At 34.0% G+C, this 16,004-nt stretch overlaps 1 protein-coding gene across 1 annotated transcript in view; it reads right to left on the bottom strand.

Moving 5' to 3' along the window:
* LIPI (lipase I) overlaps positions 1 to 16,004 on the bottom strand; it is a 66,303-nt gene that overhangs the window by 38,628 nt on the left and 11,671 nt on the right. Inside the window, exons 2-5 of the mRNA XM_036850717.1 lie at positions 13,903 to 14,288; positions 11,261 to 11,369; positions 9,332 to 9,433; positions 461 to 550 (exon numbers count right to left, since the gene is read on the bottom strand). Of these exons, the coding sequence (XP_036706612.1) occupies positions 461 to 550; positions 9,332 to 9,433; positions 11,261 to 11,369; positions 13,903 to 14,288 (687 nt within the window). The remainder of the gene's footprint in view (positions 1 to 460; positions 551 to 9,331; positions 9,434 to 11,260; positions 11,370 to 13,902; positions 14,289 to 16,004) is intronic.

Consider the following 16,004-nt stretch of genomic DNA (forward strand, 5'->3'; position numbering starts at 1 on the left):
TTTTTTGCCATAGCTCTGAAGTGAGCCAAATTCCACACCTGGAGCTGTTGCTCAGCTATTTATGTACAGAATAACCAAGTGCAGAAGTTCATAAATCTGTGTTTGTAGAATACTATGGTAATGGTAAAAATTAAATGCTGAAGCCAAACTTGTGTTATATAATTTTGCTATACATGCTTCTTCATTGACTTATAACTTCTCCTAATGTTTAAAATGATAAACTAAAACTGTTGAGACTATAATGTAATAGGTTTCACCCACAACCAAATGGGATGTCTACTGGTAACATTTATGAACTGAGAAGGATCACATTAAACCATTTTCCACCAATAACTCCTGAATCATGAGCAATGGTGATAAAAAAAATCTTGCCCCCAGATTAATAAGGGAAAAAAGTAAACTGATTTTCTTTCATTGTTTTGACTCATGCACAATTTATTCTAAAATACTATTGGTATACCTGAAAAAATTGATTTAGGACAGCCAGGTTGCTTTTTCCCTCCATTTGGATAGAAATCTATATGTCCCAAGGGTTCTTTAATGCCTAAACCTGAGAAGAAAAGCACCCAAGAATCACAAAGTAAATATAATCAGGTCAGCAACACTTATGTAAAACAAAATCTCCTATAAAATCCTTTGAAAGTGACTCAAAATTTGAATTGAAAATAAGATAAATGCTATTTTTTAAAAGATGAGTTTTTCTGGTATTAATTCCTCAATTAACTTCTCATGCAAATTATGTTTCATTAATTTAACACATTTACATGTGATCAGTTTATTATGGGTCCATCACATTTCTTTGTGCTATGAATATATGTGAAAAAGGAAAATAGAGCAAAAATCCTTATCATAGTGGAAATTACATCCTAGTGGGAGAAAGACATAATAAACAAGTAAAATACAGCATGTCAGATAATAATAAGTGCTGTAGAGAAACATTAAGTAGAATAAGGAACAGTGAATGCCTAGTGAGTGTGGTAGGTTGCACTTTTATGTAGTTTGGTTGGGGAATTTCCCACTAAGGAGGTGAGAATTGAGCAAAGATGTGAAGGAAGTGAGTCAAGAAGGTACCTGTGTGCACATGGAGTATTCAAAGAATCCAGGTTAGCTGGTGTAATGCGTGAGAAAGAGCATTGGAGGAAATGAAGCCAAGTCATTTAGGACCTTTTAGGTGAGTGTGATCATTCGCTCTCATTCTGTATAATAATGTGTAGGATTTGGTGCTAGACTCACTAACTGGAAAAATCGAATGCTGCTTCTGCTGGAACAAGTTGGGCCAGAGTGACATGAAACATGTAGCTATGATTTAAGAGTTTCTGTATACACTTGTCCATTGGTATCCATGGGGTATCGGTTCCAGGACTGCCCCCCCCAATCTCCCGCCCTCCCACACGGACACCAAAATCTGAGGATGCTCAAGTCCCGTATATAAAATGGCGCAGCACAGTCGTCCCTCTGTGCCCAAGAGTTCCACATCCGCAGATACGGACGGCCAACTGTATCTGTAGAGCCTTGGGGCACCAGGGAAGGTGCAAGTTCTGGGTGCATTACCACTATGGGGTCTATAACCCAGGGGAGCCATAGGAAGGAAAGAGGTTAGCAAGCTCAGAATATTCAGGACTGCGGTTAGATATAAAATCTTGCTGCCAAGTAAGACTGCAATGCTTTGGCTTGGGGTACAAGAAATTTCCTACAACATAATGAACTCTTGAGAGAGATCAGCAATACATTCAGTACAATGAAGATAAATACTTTGGTCTGACGGTAGGGATTAAGTTGCAGTTACTTGATTTAGTTCTAGTATGTATCAGAACACGATAACAGCTAGTGAGGTGTTAGCAGGGCATGAGGACACTGGGCATGTACATTACAGGGGAGGGGATACAGCATATAAGGAAAGACAAAGGACAACTTAGATGACTTCCTTAGAACTCCCTGGAATCCAGGGAAGCATATGTATGATTTGATTGTGACAGTGGTGAGGGTATGCTAACCAATTCCTCTACATTCCATTACCCACTTAGCTTGTGGAATTTTAGTAAGGAAGGACAGTCTTCTAAATATAACCAAAAAAAAAGTCCAATAATTTTGGAGATCTTTACAATTTCCTCCTATCTGAACTCAACAGAGTTCCAAGACTAGGGTGTTTCAGGTTTAGAGCCATCATTTTCTCCAATCTGCTTCTGAAGTAGAATCAAACCAAGAAGACTGCTCAGGAATCAGGAAGAAGCAAAAGATATTTATTATTACAAGCAGCCCTTGATTCAGGCATGTCATTTCCCTTTTATCAGATGGAAGGGGCAGGGCAGCTTGGTCTGCTTAGGCCATTCATTCTTTTGGTTTCAAGAAGGGTGGGGAGAGCAGATATGGCTTTCTAATTTTCTTTTTATTGTAAAATACAAAACCTACAGGCAGAAAAGAACATAAAACATAAAACTAAAGATTAATTAATGAATATAAAGCAAATAGCCACTTAGCTACCACACCCATGTCAGGAAATAGAACCCAGAAACTCCCAGTGTGCCCTTAACCCAGTAACTAGCTTCTTACTTTTCTATAAAACTAAGAACCATGTTTACTTTTAATTTTTTTTTCTTTTTTGCTATTGCTATTCTTTACCTTCTACGGATGCCTCTAAAACAATATATTTTAGATTAGCTCATTTTGGAAATATATATAAATTGACTCATATTTGTATCTGGCTTCTTTCAATTATCAGTATATTTGTGATATTAAACCACATTGTCAGGTGTAAATGTAGTCATTCATTTGTAACCATTCATTGCTATATAGCATTTTACTGAATGAACATACTACAGCTTATTTATCCATTCTGTTGGTGGTGGACATATGTTGTTTCAAATTTGGGGTTAATAAGTGTTAATACTATGAACATTCTTGAACACACATATCAATGCATATGTGAAGGAATATCTGTTGGTTTTATACCTAGGAGTAGAATTGCTGTGTTATAGAATATGAATATCTTCAATTTTAATAAATAATCCTAAATAATTTGCCAAAGAGGTTGTACCAATTTACCCCCTACCAACAACATGTGAATATTTCTGTTATTCTACATTCTCTCCAATAAATGGTCTTGTAAGGCTTTCTAATTTTAGTCATTCTGGTAGGCATGTGCTATTTCATTGGGGTTTTAATTTACATGTTTCTGCTCACTGAAGATTTTAAGAACTTTCCATTGCCTAGTTGGAATTTCTCTTTTGTAAAATGTGTGTTCAAGTCTTGATTTTTTAAAATTAAGTTGTATTTCTCTTTATTACTGATGTATAGTGCTTACTTATCTCTTTTCCTGTTTTGCCTTGCTGTTAGCTTTCATAAAGTGTTCTTTAATGAAGTTCTCAATTTTAATATAATCAGACATCTTCATGTTTCAATTTGGGTTATGGTTTTTCATGCACACTGAAGAAAAATGTTATGTTATGAAGATTTTTTAAATAATATCTTGTAATATGTTTATTGCTTTTCCTTTAACATTTATACACACCATAGGAAAAGAATTTTTGTGTTTTATGGGAGTTAGAGACCTTTTTATTTCATTTTGAGTTTTCAGTTGACTGACAGAGAACCACTTATCAGAAAGTCTACAAATAACAAATGTTAAGAAAAGGAAACCCTCGTACATTGTTGGCAGGAATGTAAATTTGTGCAGACACTATGGAAAACAGTATGGAGGTTCCTTAAAAAACTAAAAATAGAACTACCATATGATCCAGCAATTCCACTCCTGGGTGTATATCTGGAATAAATGAAAACACCAGTTTGAAAAGTTACATGCTCCCCAGTGTTCATAGCAGTACTATGTACAATAGCCATGACATGGAAGCAACCCAAGTGCCCATCAACAGACAACTGGATTAAGATGTGAATGGAATATTATTTAGCTATAAAAAATGAAATATTGCCATTTGCAGCAACATGGCTGGATCTAGAGAATATTATGCATAGTGAAATAAGTCAGACAAAGAAAAACAAATACTATACGATATTACTTATATGTGGAATCTAAAATATAATACAAATAAATGTATATACAAAACAGAAACAGACACACAGACATAGAAAACAAATTTATGGTTACCAAAGGGGAGAGAGCAGGGGGAGGGACAAATTAGGAGTATGGGATTAATACATCAAACAGATAAGCAACAGGGGTTTACTGTATAGCACAGGGAATTATACCCAATATCTTGTAATAACTTATAGTGGAATATAATCTGTAAAAAAAAAAAAAAACTGAAACACTATCCTGTATACCTGAAACTAACACAATATTGTAAATCAACTTCAATTGATTTGTAAATTCTTCAATTACAAAAATGAAACCCAGAAAAAAAAAATCATTTTCACACTGTCCAGCAGTACCAAACTCATAATAAATCTAATAAGTTACATAACTGTTTTTTTTTTTTTTACTGACTTTTTTTTTAAAATTATTTCAGGTATTTATTTCATCGTTGTTTTTTTTTTTTAAATGTAGCTTTTTTTCCCTTTGGTTGATTTGAAGATTTGCTCTTTAATTTTATTTATTTATTTATTTATTTATTTATTTATTTATTTATCTATTTATCTATTTATCTATTTATCTATTTATCTATTTATCTATTTATTTATTTATTTATTTATTTATTTATGGCTGTGTTGGGTCTTCGTTTCTGTGCGAGGGATTTCTCCAGTTGCGGTAAGCAGGGGCCACTCTTCATCGTGGTGCGCGAGCCTCTCACTATCGCGGCCTCTCTTGTTGTGGAGCACAGGCTCCAGACGCACAGGCTCCAGACGCACAGGCTCAGTAATTGTGGCTCACGGGCCTAGTTGCTCCGCGGCATGTGGGATCTTCCCAGACCAGGGCTTGAACCCGTGTCCCCTGCATTGGCAGGCAGATTCTCAACCACTGCGCCACCAGGGAAGCCCTTTACTGACTTTTTTGTCACCTTTACACTAATGACACTGTCTTCACTACTACGATTTCATAAGACTTGATATCTGGAAGCACATGTCTTTGCACTTTTTTCTTCTTCAGGAATACTTTAACAGGGGCTTCCCTGGTGGCGCAGTTTATCATCAGCTTCTTAATATCTATGGGTATGTTTTATGTTTAATTCTTAATTTCCCAAGATAGATGCTTAGATTATTGATTTTCAGCCTTTTAAAATATCTGTAACTGGACATTTACTTCTAGTCATAGCTTTTGCTGACTCCAACAAATTTTGATATGTAGTAACTTTAATACTATTGAATCAAAATATTTTATATTTCCATTATTATTTATTCTTCCCTCATTAGTTATCTAAAAATGTTTCTTCTAAAAATATATGGATTTTCTACTTATATTTTTCTTATTTATTTATAGTTTAATTGCTTTGAATATAGAGAATATTACCTTTTATGCTTCCCCCTCTATGAAATTTTTGAGAATATTTTTCAGGCCCAGTGTATAATGTTTCTCTAAAATATCCATGGTGCTTTAGAAGAATGTATATTCTCCAGTTGTTGGGTATAATGTTTTATAAATGTCCATTAGATCAATTTTTCTAATTAAAATCTCCCACTATGATTGTGCAGTTACTTTTCTTTCTGCAATGGGATAGTGTAAAGTTTGCTTTATGTAATTTGAAGCCATGTTATTAGGTATATACAAACTATCTTCCTGGTGAGTTGAAAGTTTTATAATTTTAAGCCTTTCTATGTTTCTACTAATTTTGAGATAAAATTATTTTTGTCTAAGTTAATGTATGTAGATTCACCACCTTTTGATGGATAATATTTGCATATCAATGTTCTACTTTCAAATATTCTGCTTCCTTACTGTTATATATGTCTTTAATAAATAACACATAATTGAATTTTTTTCTTTTTAACTAAGTGTGACACCATATTTTAATTGAATCTAATAGCCTAAATTTAATTTAGGCTATTTACATTTAATGGTATAGCTGGGTTTAATTTTACCATCATATTATTTACTTTGTCTGATCTTTATGATTCTTTCTCTCCTTTCTTGCCTTCTTTTGGACTTAAAAAAAATTATTCCCTTTTGTCCTCCGTTGGTTTGGAAGTTATATACTCTTTTACTCTTTTCTTTTTGGATACCTAGAGATTTAACGGAAAGCCTTGATTTATAAATACCAACTGTTGACAATTACTTTTAACCTTTCTTCCATACAGTTAAAGGAACAAAAAATGTTTGAACTTCATTTAACAGCCCCCAAAATATGCTATTTTTGTAATGTATTTTAATTCTCTCTATATATTCCGAATTCCATAAAACAATAACAATGTTTTATGCCATCAACATCCATTTAGATTGAACTGTATTTTACCATTTTCAATACTCTTCCTTCCTGAATAGCCATCAAAGGATAATTTTACTTCTTTTGATGACAATTTCTCTCAGTGTATACTTGTCTGAAACTATACAGTTTCCATTTTTTTTCCTGAAACAGATTGGGATACTAGGCAGCTATTTTCTTTCACCATATTGGAAATATAACTCTATTCTTTCCTAGCTTCCACTGTTTCTGTTGAGAAACTAGTTGTAATTTGGGTCATTTTTTATTCATTTAATTTTATGCTGTATGCTTTGATGTGGTCTTTTCTGTAACTTTACTATCATGTGTCTCAATGAGGATGTCTATTTATTCACATTGGAATTAACTGTGCATTCCAAGTTTTTTATTGATTATAATTCCTCAGTTTTTAGAAATTCTGAGATATTATCTTTAGATATCATTTCTGTTCCATTTTTCTCTCCTTTTATTTTGAATTTGAATGAAACATGATTGACCTTCTCACTATTTATCCTATGTACCTCTTACCTTTCTGTATTGTCTGCTCTCTTTGATTTTTGCTCCGTATTGTACACTTTTACTTTATTCTAGAAATAGACTTCTCACCTATTTTCCAAGTCACTTGCTTTCTCTTTTTACCTGATTCAAAATTTCTGTTAAACCCATTCAATAATTGTCAATTATTTTATTTTTTAAGTTAAAAACTTTTATTATTTTTATCAAATATAATAGGTCATATTTATATTTAAATATCATTCTCTGCTGATATTTGCAATCTTATCTTTTATCTCTTTGAAAATATTAAGCATGTTTTAGCCAGTGTATAATAATTCCAATAGTTGGAGGCCTATGGGTCTGTTTCTATTGATTATTGTTTCTGTTGGTTCTCATGCATGTTTCTTGCTTTAAGTGTACCTGGCTATCTTTATTTGGATGCTGGACATTTAAAAATATATTTATAAAAATAATTTGAGACCAAAGATGATGTGATCTTCCTACAAAAAAGGACTATTATTGGCTTCTATCAGGCACCTAGCAGGTCCAACAATCCAAGAGCTCCTTAAACAAAACACAATAAATGAGATTTTTCTGGCAACTTCAGATTATTAAAAGCTTTGCTAGAGATTATAAAAAGGCTGGTTTATTTCAAGTTTACCTTTATTCCTATAGTACTACCCTTTGGGGTCCCAAAAAGTAGTATAAGATGTTTTACAAGCCTCATATGAGGGTTTCAAAAACACTTCCCATATTCTCTGCACCAGCGAAAAGTGACTCCAAATTACCAGTTCACCTCCCTGGAATTTTTCTGTCTTCTGGATATTAGACTGGTAATTTTTTCCTAATATCCCAGCAGGAATGTTTGTTCAAATTACCTAATCAACAATTATGAAAGGCAACATAGCTTCCTTAACATATACAACTGAAAAAGGACAAGAATTACTGGCAAGTAGAAAATGCACTCATAGGTTAGTATTTAAGGAAAGGGCAGTATCTCATTCAGAGATTCCTTGAGACAGGTGAATATGCAGTATCAAAAATCTGTGTTCCTCATTTGTGATAGTCATAAAAAGATCAGTTAAAGGTGCCAACTATGTGGCATCTAGTGGCAAGTTAGATTTGATAAACTGAGTCATCAAAAGATATTAAGAATATAAGATAATCCAAACAGTTTATTAGAAAAAGTCAAAAATGCAAACAAAAACAATAAAAAGTATGAAGAGCTAATTCAAAAGGCCATAAGCAGAATTGAAGCTGGAATTTCAAAAAGAAGAGTTCAAAATTGCAGAGTAATTGGCACTAGGTGTGCTGTGTGTGGGAATGTTAAGCTGATATACAGGGCTAGAGATAAAGAAAACGTGAAAGGTTGAGGGTATCAGAACTATGAGACTTTAGGCACTGACTCTCTGTATGATGTAGATGAACTTAGATTCCAAATAAAGAGCATAATTGTTCTGATTATAGGCTCAGCCCATTGGCATATAGACATAGAATTTGAAAACTTGTCATCTATGGCATTTATATAGCTCACAAAATCATCGGTATGGATCACCACAGGGTAAATTCAGAATAATATGGGAGCAAATAAATTACCTGGACCAAAGAGAAAATACACCTGAGGAAATAGGGAATTGGGAGCAGTCTTTGGGTCACTTCCTCCTGTCTCTGCCTTAGCACTATATCCTCCCCATGGACCCCAACCACAACACATGTAAATTACCAGTTAATTTGAGCAGCATCCTGGTGAAGTGCAGATTTTGGAATCAGAAGATTCTATTTCAAATTCTGACTCTGCCTCCTACTGGCCTTGTCACCTTGACCTGAGCCTCTTCTCCATTTGTAAAAGGGGGATGATAACGTTTACTTACTCATGGGGACTTAGGAGAATTCCATAATTAATTCACATAAAGAACTTGAAGTGCCTGGTATATAGGAAGTACTCAATAAATATTAGTACCATCAGTTTCAATTCAGGAAGGGGATCTGGGCCATCTAAAATATTACCTGAAAGTGTCTGTCCAGTGCACTCTGGCCAAAACGATCAATAGTCGGTTAGACATTTTGAGGAAAATAATTAAAAATCTTTAGGGAAAAGTACTCTCTCTGTGCTGGAAGATCTGTGTTCAGTTTGAGTTGATATACAACAAAGTGATAAAATGAGAAGAGAGAATGGTAATCTAAATGCATCAGGAACATTAAGCATGAGGGAAGTTGTAATCAAATCAATAAAATTGTTAATAGCATGAAAAGGATGAAGTATATTTTTTTATCAAATTTCAGTTTTTTTAGGATGACATGACAGTTCTTGAAACCTGAAGGAGGAAAGCTGAAGGCAAAGAGTTCCATTGGACACCACAGGTTATCACTAACTCCAAGAAATGTTGCTTGTGGGAAATATAATCATTATAGAATTACAGTCTTATCACATCATCCACTACTCTCTCTTATTAAGTTTTCCTCTTCCCCAGTGTCTACATCTCCTTTTCCATTTTCAAATAATTAAGCAATAAATCCTACATTGTTACCATTGGTATCAGTGTGTATGACATCCACAATATTTGCATCAGTGTAATCTAATTTGCCCTTTGATGGTTTTCCAGAGAATTGTGGTCCAGCAGGGTCAAGACCTGAAATTCAAGAAAGAAGCTATTAATCTATAAATCAAGTCATACTACAGAGTTCAGTAGATCATATGCTTGCATTATTATTACATTATAAACATAATGAGCCTATACAGTTTTAGCTTAAACCTGTCCAAAAACAAATCTAACAATAAATGAAATTAGATGAGTAGCAAGTATCTTCTTTATTTGAATAATCTTTTTTCCAGTCTTCAGAGTTCATCAATGATGTAGTGTTAAGCCACACTACAGATGCCTAGACAAAATATTGTGGGGTTTTTTAGCATTTTTACTTAAGAAGTAATTAGGAATACACTGATAGTAAATCTCTATTTAATAGAAAGCAACTACTACAACTGCTGAGGAGGGGAAATAATAAATACTATCCTGGTCCTGTCTTGAGCCTCGTTCTGCACCGTCTCATCCTGGATCTCTCTACAGGTCTAAAATGTTAAGTGCAATTTGAGCTTGGAATAAAACATATTTATTATTAGCTTATCATTCATTTCTCACAAAAGTTTCCCGCATACACATACAAAAAATATATTAAAAGTTTCATAAAATATAGATATTATTTCTGGTGTACTTGAAATTCTAAATAAAAATTTGAAGCTCAGGACCTACTGCAGTGTGTCAAAAAAGGTGGGGAGGACATGAAATGCAATGCCTTGAGAACATCTATGCAATAGGGCAACAATCATCTTAAAAAGTAAAATATAATATTGCTTTATCTCAGTACCTTCTGTTATCCCTAGTTTATTTGGCCCACATGACTGAACGAGGCAGAAACTTCTCTCTTCCTATAAATTGTTCTGATGTAGAACCACTGCATTTGCTGGCTTTTTAAACCTTGATGATTGCTTGGCATGTGTAACCATTCAAACTAGACTAATATGTGAATCAACACACCTTAAAATAAAGTAGGATTACCAGCAGATCAAATTGAGCTAGTATGGTGGTTGAAAGAGAATGGGCTTTGGATGCTAGAGACGTTTGTATAAATCCTGGCTTAGCTGTTACTAACTTTTTGACCCTCCTGCATTCATTCAGTTAACCTCAACTTTCACATCCATATAATGAGAATCAAGTTAAAACTGATCAAAGTTAAGTAAGGTATACTTAAGGTTTGTAAAGATCCTAAATATCTAAACAAGTTATTCAACTCTACCCTCCCCCTTTGTTAACTTAAGACTCTAGTATTAACATTTGAAATTATTATAAATCATCTATGGGAATAGATCTCAATAATTCTAAAAAGCTAAATTAACTGGGGAGGGACATTCCTAAAGGGAAGCCTGAACGTCCATGTCAGCATTATTTGGTTACTAAGCTTTGTGGATGCAGTAACCTTGTTAAGGAAATACAAGGAGAGCTGGAGTCCAGAATCCCTCAGGCATGGATATCAACTCCTGATTCTCCCTTCTAGTGTTCAAGTAAAATTGTTAAAAGAATTAAAATACATTAAAGTTTCTAAAATTTAAGTACATGGTAATAGGTTATCTTCTTAGTTAATACATGAAAAAAGTTTTACATTTAATGGGCCAAACTTTCCTTAGGATTGTTACAATAATGTGTCCTTAAAATTCATATGGGACTGCAGAAATTAATCATTTTCCTCCCATTTCTATATGGGTAACTTAAGTTTGGTTAAGAAATAAGTAAGACTTAAGAGTCTAACCAAACAAAGACCAGCATTTGAATATAATATAGAAAAAAAAAGTTTGTGCATCATTTCCTTTCCTTAAATATTGCCCCTGTTAAATGTTAAATAAAGTAATAACTTCTGATGCTTAAAAGTATACTAAAATATTAATTTTGTCAAAAATATTTTACCTGTTATTCTTCCAACTTGACCATGAAATATCTTTCCAACAAATCCACTAATATGAGCCCCTAAGCTCACACCTATGAAATGAAAATTATCAAGAGATGCTCCATGCTTCTGCAATTCAAAATACAATGTTACAATTTTCATTTCAGAAAATCACAAATTATGCCTGTTGCATCAATATTCTAAAATTCATTATTTTTTCTGGTTTAATCCATTTCTGGGAGACAGGGAATGGGATTTTATAATTTCAAATAACTATATCTTTGTTCAACTTTTTCCATAAAATATCTGATTTTTCTGTACACAGTTTTAATACGATTAAATTTTTATTTAAAAATTTAGAAAACATTGTCATTTTTATCTAGAATAGCATATGCAAAATAATACATTTAATTAATAAAGCATTTTGTAATAATAATAACAAAACTTACTTTGTGCTAGCTACCTTGGTATGTGTTTTTTAAATCTCATATGTAATATTCACAATAGTCCTATGAGTTACATATTTTTATCCTATTGCCTAAAACTTTCCCCAGCACCTATTAAATGCTGAATAAATACGGTTTGATAATGAGTTGCCCAAAGTCTCATATACTTATTACTATAAGGGAAAAAGACTTGAAATCCAGGTCTGTTCAACTCCAAAATATAAACTAATCTACCTCCCTTTTTTATCTGTAGATTGTGTCAAAAACTTTAGGAAGACCAAACCGTGTGAAAAATCATCCTTACTCTGGAGATGATAAAATGAGACTCAGAGATTTTAAGTGATTTCCCCCAACACAAGCTGGAGAGTAATGGAGTCTGATCTTCCAAGCCCAAGTTTTTTTTGTTTTGTTTTTTTGTTTTTTAAAGATTTATTGATTGATTGCTATGTTGGGTCTTGGTTTCTGTGCGAGGGCTTTCTCTAGTTGCGGCAAGCAGGGGCCACTCTTCATCGCGGTGCGCGGGCCTCTCACTATCGCGGCCTCTCTTGTAGCGGAGCACAGGCTCCAGACGAGCAGGCTCAGTAGTTGTGGCTCACGAGCCTAGTTGCTCCGCGGCATGCGGGATCTTCCCAGACCAGGGCTCAAACCCGTGTCCCCTGCATTGGCAGGCAGATTCTCAACCACTGCGCCACCAGGGAAGCCCCAAGCCCATGTTTTGAACACCTTCTAGAGTCTCAGCCCAGGAGAGGGGGATGGGGGCATTAGGAGCTTAAATGAGGAAGAATTTCTTCTACCACACTCTCAGGAAGTGTGTAGAAGCAGGTCATGGTCCATTCTACACAGTGACACATCCAATGGCTTACAGAAAGATGTGGAACATTTACTCTAATGAGAAACTAGATTCAGGTTTTCCAGGCACAGAATGATAATTTTCTTCAAATTTCTCAGACCAATGCCTGGAACCTCCAGGGAGTATCACTCTCAACTTCAGTGCTACTGAACTTTTCATCCCTTCTCCTTAATATGGAGACTTTGCAAGCAAAAGCACTGTTAGAAATCTGATACTACAATTTTCCTAAATTTCTCTATTTAACATTCACATGTTCCATACTTTGAGGTACATATTTATTAATTAGAGAAAAGACCACTGCTAAAAGGAAAAATCAATTATGCAATTTATAGACTATCAGTAAGAACGGGTGAATCAATTACTTCTTCTGTCTCCAGAGGCATGGTTTGGTTTTGTCCAAATTTGAGGATGTAAAAATAATAATGATAGCTGATTTTATTCAATGGTTATTATATGCCAAGTGCTGGTTAAGAATTAATTTCATTTAATACTTAAATAAAATATTGTTAGAAAGTTTTGTTATCCCAAATGTATAGACAAGGAAATGAGGCAGAACAGTTAAGCAATTGCTCCAACTCACACAGATGATATAGATTTGGTGGTCTTTGAACCCCTCCAGTCTGACTCCAACCACTATGTGCAACTGCTTCTTGGATCTATGACGCTTGCTCGATTTCAGCAGAGGCTTGGAAGTTCAGCACAACACAACTCAAAGGCGATTTCAAGCTCAAGAATGTCCCCAAATCATATATCACCCTTCTTTCTCTCGAGTGCCACCACTACCACCTCCCTCTAGAACAGACATGGATCTTCATATGTATTGACTTAGCAGTCAAAGAGCAATCAAACTATAGATGACCTAGAACTGGCCTGAATTTATTTGACTCGTCCCAACCCTGGGTCTAAATGCTGGATAAACCTAAATGGAACTGAGACCTGCCTCCACTGTTGGCAAAAGTATGCTACTTTTCAAGCTGTTTTCCCCTCACTTTTACCAACGCACACTTAATTTGAAACATTTTAGACATACCTTAGAAAATATATCTAAAAAATCTAATGATTATATAGTTTATCCCCTCTGTGCACATAGAATCACTACATTATCCTGAAGTATAAAAAAACAAAAATCTTAAAAGATTTTAAGATAAAACACAATAATTGAGTCCTTAAGATAATTTTTAAAAAATAAGGTCACGTCTAGGTATAGAATTATCCTTACACAAAGAAAAGATGGCTGCATACGTTAGCATATCAATGCAGTAATTCTAAATGCTACAGGAAAATGGTATTTTATTACCACTTTGCAGTATTATATAACATACTGTATATTGTATAACATATATAACACATAAAATTCCAGACTTACCAGAAGATTCTGAATATACCTACTCAAACTCACAGCAACTTTTCTGGTATTTTTAACCGCTCTACTGTAAAAAAAAGTTGTAGCACCTCGGTTCCAGTCTACTACAATTATATTTATATCGTCTTGGTCCAACAAAATTCTCACAAAGTTCTGAAGCCATGGTGGAGTGGAGCCCATTGGTCTGTATCCATGAATAAGCCAGACTGTTTTCTTTCTTGGCTTGAATTTAACATTAAGTGAGTTATCCTGCTCAAACAGTGACTCAGCACAGCTCGGGTTGTTCCTTGTATACAATATCAAAAATATCTCCATTTTGGGATTAAACAGATCTCTGAAGGAATCCTTTAAACTTAGCCGAGAGAATTTAAGGCATGGTCCTTTATTCTCTGAAATAAAAAAAAGAAATCAGTCAAGCTGAGTATTGGAATAGTATTTGATTCAATTCCTGTTGCTGTTGCAAAGAAAAAAATTGAACTTGGAGGGTGGGGAGGTTTTCACTTTATTAGCATTTTAACATAATTTTCTGAGCAACTGCAATGTTTTAAGTAATTCACTGATTACTTAAATAGACCTTTTTGAACTAGACGTATTCAAAATTTACAATGAAATATAGAAATAAATGTGGTTGGCTAAAAATTAAGAATTAATTTTTATCTGTACAAAATAGCAACCGTGTGATTAAAATCGTTAATATTGTTAATAAAGAAATTGTTATACACACCAATAAAAGCCCATAAATTGACTACGAACTTTAACAGAAATTTTACAGGGACTTCCCTGGCGGCGCAGTGGTTAAGAATCCACCTGCCAATGCAGGGGACATGGGTTCGAGCCCTGGTCCGGGAAGATCCCACATGCCAGGGAGCAGCTAAGCCCGTGCGCCACAACTACTGAGCCTGCGCTCTAGAGCCCTCGAGCCACAACTACTGAAGCTCACGTGCGTAGAGCCCGTGCTCCACAGCAAGAGAAGCCACTGCAATGAGAAAGGCACGCACCGCAACGTAGAGTAGCCCCTGCTCACCGCAACTAGAGAAAGCCCATGCACGGCAACGAAGACCCATCGCAGCCAAAAATTTTAAAAAATCAAAAAATAAATTTACAGAAGAATATTTAGGTATGGATAATAAGCATTAGAAAAAATATATTTTACCTGACTAGTAATCAAACACAATCAAAACAAAAAATATATCATTTTTTTCCTATCAAATTAAACAAAATGATAAAATCCTTTAAATACATAATACTTACAAGGGTAAATTTGTAACAAATATTCATATACATGGATGCTGAGAGCATAAGTTGACACATCCTTTTGAAATTTTATATGTGTCTAAGTGTATACTACACAGACATAATCTTAAAAATATTTACTCTTCCTGATTTTCTTTCTAGGATTTACATTAATGAAATAAATAATTTGTATTAAATATAAAGACATTAAATCAACTATCCTCCAATACAAAAAAAAAACTCTAAAAAATATAAAGACATTAATCAGAGGGTTATGCATAATCACACAAAAATCTAAAACACCTTAATTATCATCATATAGAATTTCATCAATGTGTGCATCCTATTTGTCTATCTATCTACCTACATACCTACATATCTATCCATCCATCCATCCTAGAAAGAAGTAGAGCAGAAAGTGAAATAACTAAGCCAAACCAACAGCAATAGTCATTACTAGGCAGTGAAACACGGCTGCTTTTTATTTTCTTTTCATAGTTTTTAAGAATTGTATTTTTTTTTCCAAAATAAGCATATAATCTCAAAAAAAATTTTTAATGAGAATATATGCTCATACTGCTTCTGGAAATTTAACTTGGTAAGAAGATTTGGGAAAACAATTTGTCAATATATATCAAAAATGCACAAAAATGTTAGTAGTGTTTATGCCAGTAATTACACTTCTAAGAATTTATCCCAAGAAAATAGTCTGAACACATGTGAAAAATGAATATACATTATTTTAATACTGGAGAAATAGAAGTGATTTAAATGCCCAGAAATAATGATGTGCTTAAGCCACTACATATATAGGTATTTGATACATTTAAATGTTTATTTTAACATATATAAATATATATTTAAAACTACAC

The sequence above is a fragment of the Balaenoptera musculus genome, chromosome 4 (assembly GCF_009873245.2).
Source record: "Balaenoptera musculus isolate JJ_BM4_2016_0621 chromosome 4, mBalMus1.pri.v3, whole genome shotgun sequence".
Lineage (NCBI taxonomy): Eukaryota > Metazoa > Chordata > Mammalia > Artiodactyla > Balaenopteridae > Balaenoptera > Balaenoptera musculus.